Source organism: Cyprinodon variegatus, unplaced genomic scaffold (genome assembly GCF_000732505.1).
Source record: "Cyprinodon variegatus isolate N-32 unplaced genomic scaffold, C_variegatus-1.0 Scaffold101, whole genome shotgun sequence".
Taxonomy (NCBI): domain Eukaryota; kingdom Metazoa; phylum Chordata; class Actinopteri; order Cyprinodontiformes; family Cyprinodontidae; genus Cyprinodon; species Cyprinodon variegatus.
Genome location: NW_015150554.1, coordinates 1,026,638 through 1,044,055, shown reverse-complemented (window position 1 = coordinate 1,044,055; position 17,418 = coordinate 1,026,638). Strand labels below are relative to the sequence as shown.

General features: G+C 39.5%; 1 protein-coding gene across 2 annotated transcripts; it reads right to left on the bottom strand.

Moving 5' to 3' along the window:
* Positions 1–41: 41 nt before the first annotated feature.
* LOC107084484 (GON-4-like protein) lies at positions 42–16,879 on the bottom strand. Of its 2 annotated transcripts, none has more exons than XM_015374371.1 (27): positions 16,603–16,879; positions 16,427–16,454; positions 15,590–15,846; positions 13,333–13,553; positions 12,485–12,559; positions 12,342–12,392; positions 12,209–12,262; positions 11,614–11,709; positions 11,443–11,535; positions 11,199–11,354; positions 10,264–10,468; positions 10,034–10,135; positions 9,666–9,706; positions 9,084–9,196; positions 8,822–9,005; positions 8,653–8,739; positions 8,287–8,461; positions 8,053–8,203; positions 7,605–7,752; positions 7,420–7,536; positions 5,628–6,314; positions 5,425–5,517; positions 3,881–4,078; positions 3,665–3,808; positions 2,094–2,371; positions 1,232–1,334; positions 42–1,149 (listed from the first exon to the last, which is right to left on the bottom strand). In XM_015374371.1, exons 3-27 carry the CDS (start codon positions 15,819–15,821, stop codon positions 1,042–1,044), a joined length of 3,912 nt encoding a protein of 1,303 aa, XP_015229857.1. In that variant the 5' UTR covers positions 15,822–15,846; positions 16,427–16,454; positions 16,603–16,879; the 3' UTR covers positions 42–1,041. The 2 variants fall into 2 exon arrangements, with proteins under 2 accessions (XP_015229857.1, XP_015229858.1); XM_015374372.1 differs by having other exon boundaries at positions 2,127–2,371.
* Between the last annotated feature and the right edge of the window lie 539 nt (positions 16,880–17,418).

Below are 17,418 nucleotides of genomic sequence, written 5' to 3'. Positions count from 1 at the left end.
GTGTGAGGGATTGCCTTTTAAGTCAATGCCATCAACTGGTTTTTCGTAGATAGAAAACTTTTAATCAATCTGACTGTATGATCTGGTTTATTTGTCTCTGTAAAGTGCCTTTAGATGGCATGTATTGTGAATTTGTGCTATATAAATAAACTGAATTGAATTTTGTCGTCTGCTGTTCTCCTCTAAAAGACCAGATTAGGGCAGTCACCATACTTTTTATAGCTATAATAAAACATCACTATAATAAGAACCCCATTAAAGCCTGATTCTAATAAACTCTTATTGATGTTAGTAAAAAACTGACTACCAATTGGTAGTTGAGCTGCTTGAAAGTTTTCTCCCACTCATTCATTAGATACTTTGATAAATTCTAACATATGATTGAATCTTATCATTGTTTAGCTGTAAAGTGGCACTACTTTATATAAACCATGTAGTAGAGTAGCCCATTTAATAGTCAGTGTGACTAGATAAAGGGACAATATGAATTACCATAAAAAACCCAGCAAATTTTAAAAATACTTTTTTATAATATTCAATGCTGTGAGATCAGTTTAAGTCTGTATCAGCATCAATATTGTAATGAGGTACAAATATAGTCTAAACACTTTGGACCTGCGGTAGATTTACAGATAAACTCTGAATCCTTCATTAGTTGTTCACTCGGACCGGCACATTGGGGAGGAAAGCATGGGGGGAAAAGTTTCCCTGAAAATTTCCCAGAACTTGTTTCCCAGAACTGGGCTCAAATCATGTCCAAAATGAGAAAGATTAACAGGGAAGCTAAGACCAAACTGAGACCTACAAGCTCCCGTCTCATACAGGTGGATTCTGAAACTTTGCTCTTAACAATGGAGCTGGATCTTTCAACATTTTAATAAAGTATCAGAACTAAACCGGCAAGCTAAAACTGTTTGATGCAGATCCTGAGCCGCTTCTGGTGGGCTTCAACAAAGGTCACCGATGTGACCTCGCCTCAGAAGAAACATCTTCAGATGTCCACTTTGTGGTGAGTAGCAGCCTTCTCCATGCGTTGCTGGGTCAGTCAGGAGCGGTTTCTGGTCTGTTCCCTGGCTGTCCTTCCGAAGAAGCAGACTTTTGCGACGCAGATAGAAAAAGCTTCATCAGGTCCTCAAAGCGGAGTCGTACCTAAAAGAACAATGCATAAATCAGGTAATTCAGTTTAGGGAGCAAAAACAGGCCTGAACACTGAAGCTCCGCCCACCCTCACCTGTTCAACAGTTTTGTTTCCTAACTGGGAGGAGACTTGTCTGAAGGTCTTCATGTTGGCTCCTCTCTGCTGGCAGGCGGTCAGGATGGCACGGTCGGCCTCACTGCAACAGGAAGCAGCTGGTTGTCAACTTTCAACCTTTTAGTTTTTTTCCCCCTTTTTCATGCATTTAGACCAAATATAACTGATCTTTATTAGAGAACTTTAACTGTAACTCTGCCTCTATGCTTAAGGTTACAGCGTCCAGCAGTTTTTCCCCCCACAAAGGATGTTTTGTAATCATCTTCATTGTGCCATGATGCCTATACCATCACCACCATCGTTCTAAGGGGGGGCAAAGGCTCTTATTTGGAGACTTAAGAAGGTAGCTGGTTGCACTGGATTTTATTTAAAGAAATTGAAGAAAATAGGAGTTTAATACAAAACCCTTCAATAGTTTTCAGATTTCAATTCCAACCAGCCATCATATTGGCTAATACATCAGAGATCTAATTACAGTAACAAATGGAGATGTGACACTAAATTTTCCCTCTCCCTAGGTCAGACAGGATCTATAAGGGAAGTTAGAACCCAGCTCCATCCATCTCCAAGGCTATTTCTTTTTTCTTCCAACAACATCCAATCATCCCTTGTAAACACGATTCCCAGGGATTCTTACCAGAATGAGCTCCCATCCAGAAGGACAATCAAAATTATAATGAGGTTTAATGGATAAAAGAAACAAAGTCTTTAAAACAGGGCTAGTTTGTGTTGCTCCATCATATAAAATATATAGAAGCTGCTGTCTGTGATGTAAATAGATATAGAAACATTAAATGTGCATAAATGACAAAAAAATCCTGATGTTGGAAAGTTTTCACACCATATCAACCTAAACACGTTTGTTTGTTCCCACCGAGTCCAAACGACGACCTTCTCCCCGTTGGACGTCACTGTGATGTTTTTGGCACAAACAGCTTGTTTCTTCCTTTCTTCCTCCGCATAACTTCCACCCGGAGCGATGATCGACTCGCCGCTTTGGTTATTGGGTGTCTGAGCAGCTGAGTACGTGTCAGTGGTTTTGGAGCAGCTGTGGAGCTGCTGGAAGATCTCCTGGACCTCACCCTGCAGGTCTGGATGCTTCATGAGCAAAGATGAAACCTGAGAGGAAAAAAAGTGGAACACGATGCAACACTTTGAGATTAGTTCTTAAAAAGCCAACGCAGGAATGTTAATTACACGAAATTATAAAAAAAAGCATGAAATACTGTTAAAAAATTGGCCTGCCAAATAAATGACTGAATAAAATAAATTCAATAAAACTGGTACCTAAGAAAATTATGCATTAATTGTTTTTTTTTTATATGAATCATATTTATCTTCTCTTGATTGGACAAATGTTTTAACCTAAAGTTTATTCTCAAACACGCGGATAATATTTGACATATAAATCGCTTTTAAACTTTTAGCCTGACCAGCAAGGTCAGTGAATGCATCACACCTGAACACCAGCTGGGCATAGGATCACCCTTAATCTGGCCAGAAGTGGCAGCTGCTGCTGTCAGCATCACTGATGAGTTAAAAATAAAAAAAATTTATTTTATCCTGGGGTTCTGATGGCCAACCTTTCAGGCTGCTACTTTAAACAGGGAATGAATTTCAGCAGATACATCAGAGGAAGGATTAAGGCTGGCAGCCTTCAGGAAATACCAGAAATAAGGTGAGGATTTATATTTTGTAAGGCAGGGATCTTAGGAGGTTGCCTTGATACTAAAATTTATTAACTCAAGATGAGCTCCTAGGAAACAATTCAATCATTAATACTATTTTTAAATACAATGGGGATAAAAAAATGCCAAATATTTAAAGGTGTAAAATGTATATGTTTATACATAAAACCCTTTTTTTTTTTTATCTTAGTAGGTAGTTAAATAAGTGTGCAAATGAACGCAAAATAAATGACCTAAATATAACACATTTTTTTTGAGAAATTATTATTTTAATGTGCAAATAATCTATAAATAAAAAATAGCAAAAATATGCAAAACAGAGGTGATACCTGGCTGAATTACAATTGCATATGGATACGGCGTGTAAGTATCAATACTTTTGAAAACCCTGACAATCAAGTTTTCATTGTATTATCTTGGCATTTATCAAACATTTTTTGTGCAAAACAGCTTAGATTTTTCAGTACGACCCAGTGAAATTGTGCTCTCTATGTTTAGAAAGAAAAATATGAAGGATTTCTAAGTCTAAAGTTGGAAATCCCAACAGTTACATCCTTAGAAAGTAGATTTTTGATGCGGAACTAAGCGGTTTCTACCAACACCCACATCTAATATATGCAACACAAAAATTACGAGAACTGTAGATCTAAGGGACCCTAATAGAGACTGTCGTCGTCTGTGGTTACCATGATTATCACAACTAGATCCTTTTCTTGTCGTCTACCTTGTCCACATCCTCCGATGAGGGGGCGGAGCTTCCCTGAAGCACAGACACCACCTGCTGGTAGAGTACAGAACCCTCTCCAAGGCTCCGACCCATCCGCCTCAGGAACCGCCGGCTGCGCTCAAACAGCTGCTGCTCCAACAGCTGATGGAGAGGAAGTACAGTTCAGTGGGATTCCTGACCCAAAGCTTGCCACACCAATGAAGTGTGACTCACCAGCCCACATCTGCCTGCTTGACTGGGGTTCAGGAAGGCAGCAAAGTCTTTGAGCAGCTGAGGCCACGGCTGCAGCAGGCGACCCAGTCTGTTATACAGGAGCTCTGGGGAGCCTGAAGGCCCCGCAGCTGAAAATTCATCCAACACCTGCAGCAGCTGCTCAGAAAGGCCTGGATGCATCTGGACAACTTCACATACCTGCACAGTTCAAACATTATAGTAAAATATCAGCTCTGTTTACCTGGCTTCACATATTTTAGAAGTTCAATGTGCATTTATGTCAAATCAATCTTCTTTTAAGAAATCAACCAAATCTTTAAATCCACTCAACCAGTGTGCCATTCTATTAAATCCTTGGAGGTTCCTAAAGGGACATTAGTAAAGGTATAGAGAAACATACTTTAAAGTAGGGATTGAGTTATGTCTCAGAGTCCCCAGGAAATTACTCTACAGTGGCTGCAGCTCAGGTGGGAAAAACAATTGACATGGCAACATTAAAAATAACTTGTGTTAAACAGTTTGCTATATTAAACAAGGTTCGATGAATCAATTAGATGGAAATATGAGTGAATCAAGTCATCAGATATTTTTGGCCCTGTAAACAAAAAAAAAAAAAAAAGCAAAAAAAGACGAAATTGTCATAAGTAAAACACGAATACTTTGTGTCATTCCAAACCTTTCTGATCCACAACACAACAACTTTTCACCAGTAGGGGGCACTGGACCAATAACTTCCAGGTTTCTCGCCCAGAAAGCAACTGGTAATGCTCACTGTGGCCGAATTAAGAGGGCTGCTTCTGAATACAGTAAATCTGTGAGCTCTCTTTAGCTAAAGAGCTTCAGTAGTGGCCATGATAAGTGTTTACCAAATAGTGCTTACAGCAATTTGGGAGCTAGGACAAGGAGGCAGGATAGCTGGTTTAGCATAGGAGCTATACACTTTCCCACAATCCTTTGTGTGACAGGACGTTTAGGTCAAGCTCACCACAAAGAGCTCAACATAGTCACCCTTCTTGTTTGTGTACTGTGTGTGAAACATTCTAATTTACACACCTTCATATGTTTCGAGCTTCAGCCACAATGTTTGTGTAACTTGTTTTTAGTAGTTCTTTTTATAGAAGGCTGTAGCCCCATTTTGACTAGCATTATTCAAAAACGTAATCGTATTATAGTGACATTCGTTAGGCTGAACGCTGTTCGGATTCAGCACAGCAGTCCGGAGCACGACTTATAGACAAGATCAGATTCACCCCTTTAGATACATTTTAGAAGTAAAAATATATTTTATCAGCAAGAAAAACTTTTAGGTCAGTTAGCTCTAGTGTTTGCTGGAAAACTCAGGCTGCTGTAAAGCACTGCTCTGGTTCCATACCATATATATGGACCTGAAAACCAGTTTAATACATCTCAGAATATTCTAATACTTGGATCAAAAGTTACACAAATTCAGATAAAAACACATGAAATTCTAGGTTTCCAATCTGAATAAGTGGACAGGAAAAAATGTTGTTGTGGGGAACTGTAAAGTGTGTCGCTGTTCTTACTCTGTGTAGATAATCCTGAGCAAACACCACATCCTCAGACTCCCTCTGAACATCGTCTTCATCATCATCAGTCTCCTCTGATGAAACCTTCTCCTAAAAAAAAAAAAACACGTTTTGCATTCACTGCTGCAGCAGAGGAAGCTGCTGGTTTAATGTTAAATGAGTCTCCAAGTTCATTAAGTCATCAGAAGAAGTTATCTAACCTGAGGAATTGGTGCTTCAATATCTTCCTCATCACCATCAGCAGCAGCAGCACCAACCGCGGCAGCTTTGGACGGGACCGCTACCACGTTTCTCTCAGGTTCTGACTCCGTCTCTACCGGATCTGGTTGATCTTCGCAATCAGAGATGCTTCCAGAATCGCTGGTCGAGGATTCAGACAAAACCAGAAGCACATCACTCTCTTCTTCCATCTCTTCTTCTGTGGTGGCCTCGTCATCAGTGATTTCCAAACAGGAAGTCGGACCTTGTTCTCTCCTCTCTATCGATCTTTCTTTAAGGTTTGGTGTCTCTGCACTTGGAGGGGAAGCAGACAGCCTCCCACTCTTCCTCCTCCTCAGGCCTGCTAGTGTCCGACAGTGATATTTAATCTGTTCTGTAGCTGGCATAGAGATGGTGGAGGTGATTATGATGTCAGCAGTTTTCTCGTTAGTAGAGGGGAGGGGCTGCTGGAGGAGGACGAAACCAATCCGTTTGAAGTCCAGGTTCTGTGGAAGGCGCGGCGGGTATTTGGTCCCGGAGGGGAAGTTGTAGCTGGAGGAAGAAGATCGAAGGAAGGCCAGGTGGCTCTGACGGGCCTTGTTCCTCCTGCAGGAGGCCGGGAGCTCTGGGGAGGAGCTGGCTGGGCTGTTGAAGTGTTTGATGAGGGGAGAGATGACAGGAAGGCTCCTCTGGCAGAAAAAAAAAAACAACTAAATATCAATAATTCACCAAGCTTCCATGATGATATAAAATATTCTAAATCTAACTTCAGCATAGTTCATCCGATCAGCTCAATGAGATTTCCTCCTTGCGTCAAAGAACAAATTTTTAAAAAATAAAAAAAAGCTCTTTCAGAACCAAAATTGTCATAATTTTTCTTCAGGTAATGTAAGAATATTTTTTCACTTTAATCCAAAGCATTTTCTAAGCAGATTATAACATGTTTCAAGCATCTATTAATGGTAACCCATGCTTTATTAGAGCGGGACTTTTTGGGTATAAAGATTAAATCTTTTTAAATCTGTATTTTTCTTTTTCACCAATCAACTCCTTCTTCTGAAATCTGTTCATCCCTTTTTGTTCTCAGATGTGCATTTATAACTACCGTAATAAACTAGCTCACAGTGTGAGATTTAGTTTCATATATATTTTATATTTTCACTTTGTCTTACAGCATTTTCAGCTTGAATTGCATTTCTCTTTAAATTCATGTCACCTCGCAAGGAGGATGAGTGAAATAAAAGCTTAGTTTTTCAAAGTAATGTCAGTCATTTCTCATTTTTATTTTAATACTTAGGGGGGGGGGGGTTCTTCCTACCAAATCTTGGATTTGGTAGGAAGAACAATCTGGGATGATTTTTCAACCATTGAAAAATGATTCCTGACCTATGCTGGATGGGATTATGTTTAAAGCTAATCTATGGCAGTAACCTCAGCCTGGCAGGGAAAGGGTGCTGCTGAATACTTTTTGTTTTTTAAAACGTAAGAAAATAGAGTTTTTATTCATCCTCCAACTTCAAGCATAAAGGATAAAAAGCCCCCCCTCTAGTTTTTGGAGGAAACATAAATCGAAATCTGGTTGATTTAATCCTAATTTAATCTCTTCAGTTCACCCCTCCTGAGGGCCAACCCTAATCCAAATGTTAGAGGATGAGAAACCTAAACCTAAAAGCTGTGGATTTAAAATGACATCATTAAATTCTGATTGGGACTGACTTTCAGTGTGCATTCCCAGTTTTGGATATAAAAATGCCTCTGCAGTACGGTTACTATTGGATGAAAAGGCTTTAATACCACGAGCCACAGTGGCATGTTGTTCTGCTCTCTCGCCACAGGAGGGCGCTGCTCTGCTGGGTCGACGTTCCTGCAGGCTACCGGCATGGATCTCACTACCTGTTGATACCTGAAGGCCTGCAGAGGAGGAAGAGTCAGCCGCTGAAGCAGAGACACAGGACAGGCGGCATGTGGGAGATTCTCACCTTTACAATGTTGTCAGGCGTTCCAGGTCTGCAGCACTGCAGGATCCTCCGGCGGACTTGAACCACAGTTTTCCTGAGCAGAAACTGAGACACGAGCTTCGGTGGGTCACACGCTCCCTCCATGTTCCTGAGGCCGAGGACCAGCAGGCTAAGGAAACAGAACGACACATTCTACCCTGATTTTCTGAAGCAGCAGTTTTTTGGTAGTTTTTTTTTTTTTCCAGCCACTTGCATCTTTCTTACTCATAACATTTAACATTTTCTGCTCTCAGACATGAGTGTGATGTAGCATCTGGTTCCAGTATAAACAATCAGTGATAAACACTGTGAATGATGTGTTTATATCTTTCTAAAATCATATCTGCAGCTCAGAGGTTTAAGAAAACCAGAGATTGAATTTGTTAATTCAATGGATGAATCACAGTAAAGGAGCTACGGTTTGCGTTACCAGTCCTCTGCTGCAGTGAAGGCCGCCGTCCTGCGGGGGCAGTACATAGCCGGGTCGAGGTTGGCACAAGGCAGCAGTTCAGGGTACAGGAAGACGTGTCGGGTTGCGAACAACCAGGCGAGCTCAGCTGGCATGACAGGGTAACAGCGCACTGATAACGCAGACACAGAGAAACAAAGACTCCATTCAGAAAAGCTCAAACTGCTTCTGACAGAAATGTTGCAGGACTCTCACTTTGTCCTCTGCCGTCAGGCTTGCGGTTCTGCGGCCGGTAGTTGATGGGTGCCTGTCGTAGCTCCTCTAGGAGCTCCAGCGCCCCCTGCAGGTTGGAGGCTCTGAAGGCGCTGCAGAAACCAGAATCTGCAGACCTGATGAGTTCCCCCCTCTGAGCCAACATGTCTAACTCAAACTGAAAAACAGATCAGCACAGAAACAGTTTAAGACGCATCTACTTTACACTGTGGAGCCGAAAGACACAGAATGAAGGAAACATCCAGATTTACCGACAGAAAAATAATAGCCTTATATTAAACCTCAAAACAGCAGTAAAGAGATGTTTCAATCATGCTGTTGAATATAACGTGTTGCTGTGTGAGTTACCAGGAACTGGCGGGTGGTCTCCGCCTCACTATGCAGTTTGGGGACAGGTGAAGTCAGCAGGTTAATCTGAGTCAGCAGCTGGATGTGCTTAGAGCCGCAGAGAGAGAGAAGTCAGAGCTGATCTGAGGTACGGCCTTGATAACAGCTGAACCTGCTCCAGGTTCTGTACCTGCTGAAGCTGCTGCTGCAGTCTGTGCTTCTGCTGGGGGTTCAGCTTCAGGGTGAACGGTTCTGGACTCACAGTGCTGAACAGAGGGTTTGTCTGCCGTCGCTTTCTAATCCAACTCAGCTGCTGCCTCACGGTTTTCAGGCCTGTGATTGGTTGGTCCTCAGCCTCATGGTCAGCTGCTCCTCTGAGGTAGAAAAACAAGCAGTCAAAATGAGGGAAACGTCCCTCTGTGGTCTAAGTGAAGCTCGTCGGTCCTACGTACATGTTCTGTTGCCCAGGTATGTGTGGCTGAAAAGTGGATGTTTCCTCCTGCAGCTCCTCGTCTTCGTCTTGCGCTTCATCGTCCACTTCCTGTCCTGCCAGGTCCTCTTTCAGCTGAGACACAGACAAACACAGAAACAGCTTAGCAGCATCCTTCAGGTTAATACTAACTTGACCTTCATTAAGGTTGGTTCCTGATGTGTTCTTTGCAGTAAAAAAACAACAAAAAAATATACATATAATGAGGAGTCATCATTATACGTAAGCAGACAACAAATATTGCTCATACTGGTGTAATATTTCAGGGAAGGAAGGAAGAAATGAAGGAATGATTGATAAAACAAGGCAAGGAATGAAGGATAAAATAAGGAGAAGGGAGGACAGATGGATTACAAGAAAGAAGGAAGGAACAAAGGAAGGAAAATGAGGGGAAAGAACAGCAAAGGACGCAGGAAAGAATGGAAATTAAATAGTATAAAGGAACCCACGAGTATCAGATGACTCGCTGCCTCTAACAGACAACATGGACATTTTGTTGGTTACTGACAGAATCAATGAATGAATAAAAAGGTTTTTTTTTTACCGTTTCAAACAGCTCCTCCATCAGCTCGTTCACTTCCTTCTCTAAAAAGAGAGAAAAATATCCATCAATCATTGTTTCTAAAGAGAGGGTAAATTAAACCAGCAGAAAATATCAAACAGTAAAAAACACTCATTTTTAGTCCAAATATGACTGACAAGGATAGTAGCCTCTGACCTACAGTTAACAATACGGTTCCAGTGTTATATACTGCTATGGATCTAATTAAAAACAAAATTTCTGCACTCACAGACAAAATAAATAAACGATGTTTTTTATATTATATCAGGATTTAAAGGAGTTTGTGATTCAGTATTAATGACCCAAAATAAAAAGCTCCCTCCATTAAACTCCATCCGTCTGGTACTGACTGGTGATCCGGACTGCCTTGTCATCTCGGTAATCCTCCAGGTCGGGTTCATCGATGTCAGCCAGGAAGTTGTACTCTGGATCATCTTCATCATCACACTCCTCTGGTAGAGAAATAAGAGAGTTCAGTTCAGTTGATTCTAGACTTAACAGATGTTTATCTGTAAGAATATGAGACTGGTTTTGTGAAACGATTGGACTTTAGAGGCCCAGCAGTGAGACAGTCGCTCACCTTCATTATCAACATCGGAGCTCATCAGGCCTCTCAACCAGTCCGTCCACTCCCTGTCCTCCGGCGCACAGCTGGAGTCATACATGTCTGGAGTTATGTCAGGAGCTTTGAGCTCAGCCTCCAGCTGGCCTAAGGGGACATCACGGAGCGGACGCTTGGACCGGGTCCGGCACGCCATCACTCCAGACTCCTCCTCCGCGATAGGCTGCATATGACAGGTAAATAATCATCAGTCATGTATTTAAACACAGTTAAAGCTTCCGTGGGTTTTGGTGGTTTCAGTCTTGAACCTAATTTAACATCCTATAGATGTGAAATGAGATGAGCCAGACCGCTGATCCATTGAACTGTTTTAACATCCCCCAAAATATTCTTTAACTAGAGGTTCTGAAGACTAGCAAACATGGAAGAGCTAGTTGGAACAGTTCCTTACAAACATATCCAATAGGCTACATCTAAGATTTTTCTTCTTTTTTTCCCCACAGTCCAACACAAAGCCTAAAACATTTGGAGCCATTTTAGTCAGTATAACAAAACAAAGTAGGAAGAAGTAGTTCAGCCTCTCACTATCATGTATCACCTGACAATAACAGCCATGAATCTGCTGGGGTTATCGTTCTTCCAGCTTTGCAATGGTATACAGACATTTCTGCTCATTCTTCTTCACATACTATCTCAAACTCCATCAGATTGGCCAGGGAGCAACTGCATATAGCTTTCATCTACAAACAGCATTTTGCACGAGCAGACCAGAATAGCAGAAATACGTTACTCGGAAAAAGAAACTCATATATTGCAGAAATGATTTATATTATATATTTTAAGCCTTTTTTGCAATTAGATGCTTTTTACTTGCAGAGTATATATTGTTAATTAGAACAGACTTCCTAACCTCCATCTGATTACATTTCCTCTATTCAATGTCTCCTAGTTACCTGATAGGGCTCCAAACAGCCAGCTAGCTCCTCTTCAACAGCGTGAAGCTTCTCCAAGAAGGTGCTGTCGGTCACACCTTTGGAGGGCGGAGCTTTGGGTGGAGGAGGGGGTCCCATCAAGCCCTCCTTCAAACGCCTGGATCGAACTCGAGAAGACTGAAAGGAAACAGGAGTAGAGTGGTCATGGATAAAGGCAGTGAGATGGAAAGGTCATCCAATCAATGCTGTCGTCGTCAGTGGTTACCTGCCAGGGGCTGCAGCTGTCCTCCTCGACTCGATTCAGCCGAGTCCCTCTGGGAGAAGAAGCCGTGCTCTCCATGTCGCTCTCCTGGAATGTCTGCATAATAACAACAATCAGTGAGTGATTATTAATTAGCAGAGGGACAAAACAAGAAAAGCCATTTAAGGGCCTGACATCTTCAGCAGTCTCATCTTCCTCTTCTTCATCTGGATGATATTCTTCATCAGAAGAGTCTTCCTCATCCAGTGGGATGTCCACAAACTGAGGAGCCTGAAGCCAAATGGTAGGAGACAAAAAAAACGCCGTAATTTATAGATTGTACAAAGATACTGCTTCACAGTTTATTAAAATTTAAAACAGTAAATATCAACAGGATCTCTTAAATGTGTTCATGCCGCAAAAAAATAAGACAATTAAATATATATCTTCAAAAATAGCTCAAAATATTTTTGGGGATACAAAAAAAAGGCATCTTCCTTGGGTGCTTGTATTCTTACTAATTTAGAAAAAAACAACACAGAAATAAGAATTAAAAAATAAAAACAGAAATAAAACAGAATAAAAATTATATTATTATTATTTTTGGTTTAATAGTAAGATAAAATGTGATGTAGAAGATTAAAACATAGAATGAAAAGTACAAACTCTTGTTTAGAATATTAATAATTAATTGAGGAATAACTGAGGATGATGCTATTAAATAAACATGGACCAGAAGGAGATGTATGTTTGTCAGACTAACAGATATTTAATTTTTTGAGTGTTTTACCTTTTTAGCATCGCTGCTTTTCTTGATGGGCGAGATGTTCCAGGTGGGAATGACCTGATGGGGAAACACAGACATTACCCACCTGATTCCATAACAGCATTCTGGTTTATTTATCTCCTCTAAACAGACTCACCACACCCTTCTCCACCACTTCTTTGAACTTGGATCGAGTCATTTTGGGCTCCTTAAACAGAGTAGAATTCAATTCTTAAATAAAAACAAGCTAGAACTTTAACTGCAGCAGCGCTGAGCGTTTTCTTTAAACTAGAAACTCACAAACGGAGGAACAGCTTCGGTCTCATTGATGGCTGCTTTCATCATGGCCACCACATGCTCATTGGTGATCACTTCCTGCAGAACAATCAAGCACAAAAAAAACCAAAGGCTGCAACTCAAAACATAACCACCACAGCCTCAAACAGTTGACTGTTTATCTGAATAAAGTAAAGATAAATCTATGCTATCTATGATAAATAATGTCACTGTTAGAAAAATGTTTCCTATTCCAGCATGAAGACATTTCATGCATGGTAAGCCCCCCTACTGACAGCCTACTGCTGCACCCTAGGCACACAAAGGGGTGTTATAGCAGATCCTTCCTCCCAGCAGCAGTCTTTACAACCATCCCAACAAACTTAACAGACTGTGTTCTTTTTATTAAATCCTCTAATGCTTTTATACTGAATTTTGATTGCACAGATTTGTACACATCCAAATAACCCTGTTAATTCGCTTATTTCAATTAATCTGTGTATTTTCTTCTTTCTTCTGATGTAAACTTCTTCTATTTTTGCTGCTGGTTGTCCCAAATCACCCAGATATGTGAAAATAAAAAAATAATATACTACACTAATATCTCCTTTGTTTCCATCACAAATGATGAAAGCTCCAACTTTAAATTCTGTAACTGTTTTCTTACAAAGTGCTTATTTATTTACAATTCTAGTGCTAATCTAACTATTTCACCAACATCCAGTATCAAAGCTACAATATGTTTCATCCTTAAAAGAATGTTTAACTATTTCTGTCCTAATGTACAAATAGTGACTATCTCTGTTTAGGATAAAATCATAATAGAAAGAGCCATAAAGTGAGATAATAAAGGGTGAGTTGTGTGAACTTACATGGATGATGTTTTTAACATTCACAGTGGTGAGGTTATGCTGTTTGGATTTCGTCTCCAGAGCCTGGTCCAGCTCTCTGTCGATCTCTAACTCCACGCCCTCTTCCTCCTCCTCAGTCCCGGAAGTCCTGCCCTTCTCGCTACCTTCCTTCTCATTCAGGGTCCGTTTTCTCTTCTTCACTGCCTTCTTCCTCTGAGCCTTCCCTTCTTTGTGGTTGTCCTCTGAGGTAGAAATGTTTGAATCATTAGTTTAAAAACTTTCCCTGTCTTAAGTTGTCACTTTACAACCACAACATTCAATTTGCTTTATTAGGGATTTTATATAATTCACCAAAGATTCTGTTATCATAGAGGCAGCCCAGAGGCAAACAGTGGTTCTGGAGGAGCTGCAGATATCCACAGCTCCGGCTGAATAATCTATTAAAGCTGAACCCATCCCTGGAAATAATTATGACTTCCTATTCGCAGTTTCTTGCAAACTATCTATCAGGTTGAATTACTGGAAGTATTTGTGTGTTAACAAGCACACTAGAATGCATCCTGTACTGCTCCAGCCACTCAATGCCAATTACATTGCAGCATTATTAAACAAGAGCTGTCGCGTCCAGCAAGGTTATTATTTTTAATTAAAATAATGAAACCTAGAATTTAGAAAATATTTCTGTTAACTGAAATAAAAACAAAAACTGGATTGTATCCAAAATAAATAACTGAAACAGTGAAACGATTTTACAAAACAAATTAAAGCTAGCTAAATTTTAGGAGAGAATGTGCTTAGTTTTCATTTGGGTCTTTAGCATAACGCATTAATATGAGTTCCTTATCTGGAATTTACTTTTTTTTTTGTTTTACCCCCAGTATTCAAGTTGTATTACATAAAAATAAAAAAACTAAAACTAATACAAACTTAATTGAAACTAAACATTTTCAAAAATTGAAAACTTAACTAGCTAATAGGGCAGCAACTATCGATTATTTTGTAAATGAATGAATCTGTCAATTATTTTTTTCAATGAATCGATTATTAATCAGATGGCCAAAGGTTCCTTAAAAGAAGATATTTTATCAAATTAAACCAGGTGAGGAGTTCTGGATAGAGCATAGTGACAAACAAAAACATTTGTTTTAATCTTAATTGCAAAGTTTTTAGATATGTTTTTTTTTTTTTTTTTTTACAATTTTGATATAATTACTGCTCTAAGTGTCACCTAAAGGCATGTTTTAGAGTCTCTATCATGATTAATCTAATTGTTTCAGCCCTTCTAGCTAATAAATACTAAATAAAACTAAAACAGAAATAAAAATTAGAAGTAATAAATAAATAAAATTAAAAACTAATAAAAATTTTAAAACTACATAAACCTTGGAGCGCACAACCTCACTGAAAAACATGATAGAAGAGGAGGATGTAATCATAGCTACTGCCATTACACCAATTTAGTCAAAATCCATGATTTCATAAAAGACAAACAGCAGAAGTGCATGAGTGGTTTCTCATGCTGCTATTCTTTCATTTGTGATTGGCTAAAATAAAACCCTGGTCGGCGGGCACTAGGTGTCACTCTAATCCAATCAGCTTGAAAGGTTCTGTTGAATGTCCCTCTTGTCTCTAAAATGATTCAAGGAAGACAGTCCAAGATTAATAATGTGGAGAACTAAACCTGAGAGTTACACATTATCAATCTGACTGGCATGGAGGTGGCAGCATCATACTGTGGGGGTCTTTTCTTTAACAGGGAAGCTAGTCAGATGATTAGAGGAGTCTGCAAAAGACAGTGATAGAGGTTCACTTTCCAACAAGAAATATAGAAATATATGTCAACAATACATGAAGAGTACAGATGCTTTCCATAAATTTGGCTGAGCTTAACCTTCTTCTAAAGAAAAGAACATCCCAGATGTGGAACAGTAGCAGAGAAAGACCCTTAAAAACAGTTAATCTGAATGCAGCAAACTCTGAGAACAAGAGCAAGGGTTAGAAATGTACACCATATTTTGAAAATACAATTTTGCTCCCACTTCTCGATTATTCAACATATTATGCTCTTCTTTTGCATAAAATCCCCAAAAAACAACATTTTTTTATTGGTTACAGCTTTCCAAAGTGTGGAATTATTCAAATGGTATAAATACTCTCAAGAGGTCTTTATATTTTGCTTTTAGCGGTTTAGTTCAGAGGCAGTTTTCTGATTAGTTGATCATTTCTATATAATATGAAGCTGATGAGACTTGAAAAACAAAGGTGCATTTTTTTTTACCCATAGTGATGATGAGGCTGGAATCCGTGGTGTCTTCCTCCACCAGCAGGTAACCTTCCTCCTCCATCTCCACCTGTGCTCCAGCTCCTGGGGCAGCCTGAAGCGGCGCCGGTGGCTGCGGCAGCACAGCATTACTTGAGCTGAGCTGCTGTGATCCAACAGTGGAGCTACTGGAGCTGCTGCATGCCTGTTTGGTTGGGCTTAGTTTGAGGCGTTTGCGGACTGGGATCATAGTGGAGAACCATGACCTCTGATCGCTGAAGCAAACACAAAAACAGACAGAGTGCTGCTAAATATGAGAGTCTGCATCATTAAAAAATAAAATAAATCTGATTTTCTCCAGAGCTAATTCACCAAAAAAAATATTTCACATATTTAAACATTTTTGTTATATTACCAAACAATTTCCCATTTGCTTTTTTTTTTTTTTAAAGATAACTAACAAAAACCTATTAAATAAACCTTACATGATTCATATTCATTATTTTAATATAGCTTATTTATCTAAAGTAAATAATCATCAGGTTTATGCATTCAGTATTGATACAGTATAGTTACTTGCTTAATAATCAGGGTTAATTTTATGTAATTCAAACACTGTATTTATTTGAAATAAATAGTCATTGGTATTCATTTATGTGAACTTTATTAGAGCTAAATGTTTTTCAAATAATTATACATCATATAACGTTTAATAGGTTTGTGCTAAAATGTATCTATATATATATATATATATATATAAATAGTTTTACGAGTGTACCCAGAGAAACTTTATAATGAACAAAATCAACAACAAAAAAGGCATAAAGCTATGAGAGACTTGGAAATGAAACTCACTGCCTCTTCCAGCTGCAGAATGAAGCTCCTGGTAAAAAGAAAACAAATGTTAGGCACCAGCAGCAGTGTTACCCAGACTGGGCTGCTGCTAATATTAAAGTTAATGTTGTTATATGTTATAGTGAATGTTGGCTCCTGATATTTGGCAGTTGGCGGCCACCCGCCGATAAACTCACGCCTACTGGGTCTCCAAATGGCCAAGCAGATAAGAGGACCCGACCAGCAGGGCTGAACTCCGCAGCTACAAAGCTAACAACAGTCCAGCCGACTAGCAGCTAACCGGCTGCAGCGTAACGGCCCGCTCCGTCCAAACGCTGTGAAATGAGAGAAGGACCCGTCCGAGAGTCTTTGTCAACCCGGTGTCACTTCTGGGTGAAGGGAGCCTCAACCACCATGATCCATCGCCACTGGAACACACTTACCGCCACAACCGTCAGGCGATTCCGCATCTAAAAACTACACTTCCGGTTTCGCAGCATTTGGACGTCATCAAGCTGCGGTTCCGTGCAATGCAGGCAAAGCAAATGTTTTTTTTTTAATATAACTTTATTTGGAACAGTAACAATGACAAACTCAATCAATACAGTATTTAAAAGCACAACATAGTCAATCATACCTCCTAACACTTTTCTTAATATTGTCTTTCTTTTCTTTCAAGATGTTAAGTTTATGCAATACACTTAAAAAAGAGAGAGAAAAAAAGGAAAATCAAGGATATCTATAATTACATACGTCAAATATAACAGAATTATAATGAAAGATAAATTAATAAATAAAAATAATAAAAAATACAAAACATACAAAGAAAAAAAAAGCCAAGTAAGCATTACTCTTAAATTTGTCTCGAGGGAGGGCTGAAATAAATTAGAGAGGTTATATGACAAACTTTTTGATTTTGGTTTCTGAATTTTGTCCAAGGAAAGATTTAGAAGATGGATCTCCTGTTTAAATGCATACCATAACAGCTTAGCTTTTCCAAATCAGCATTTAAG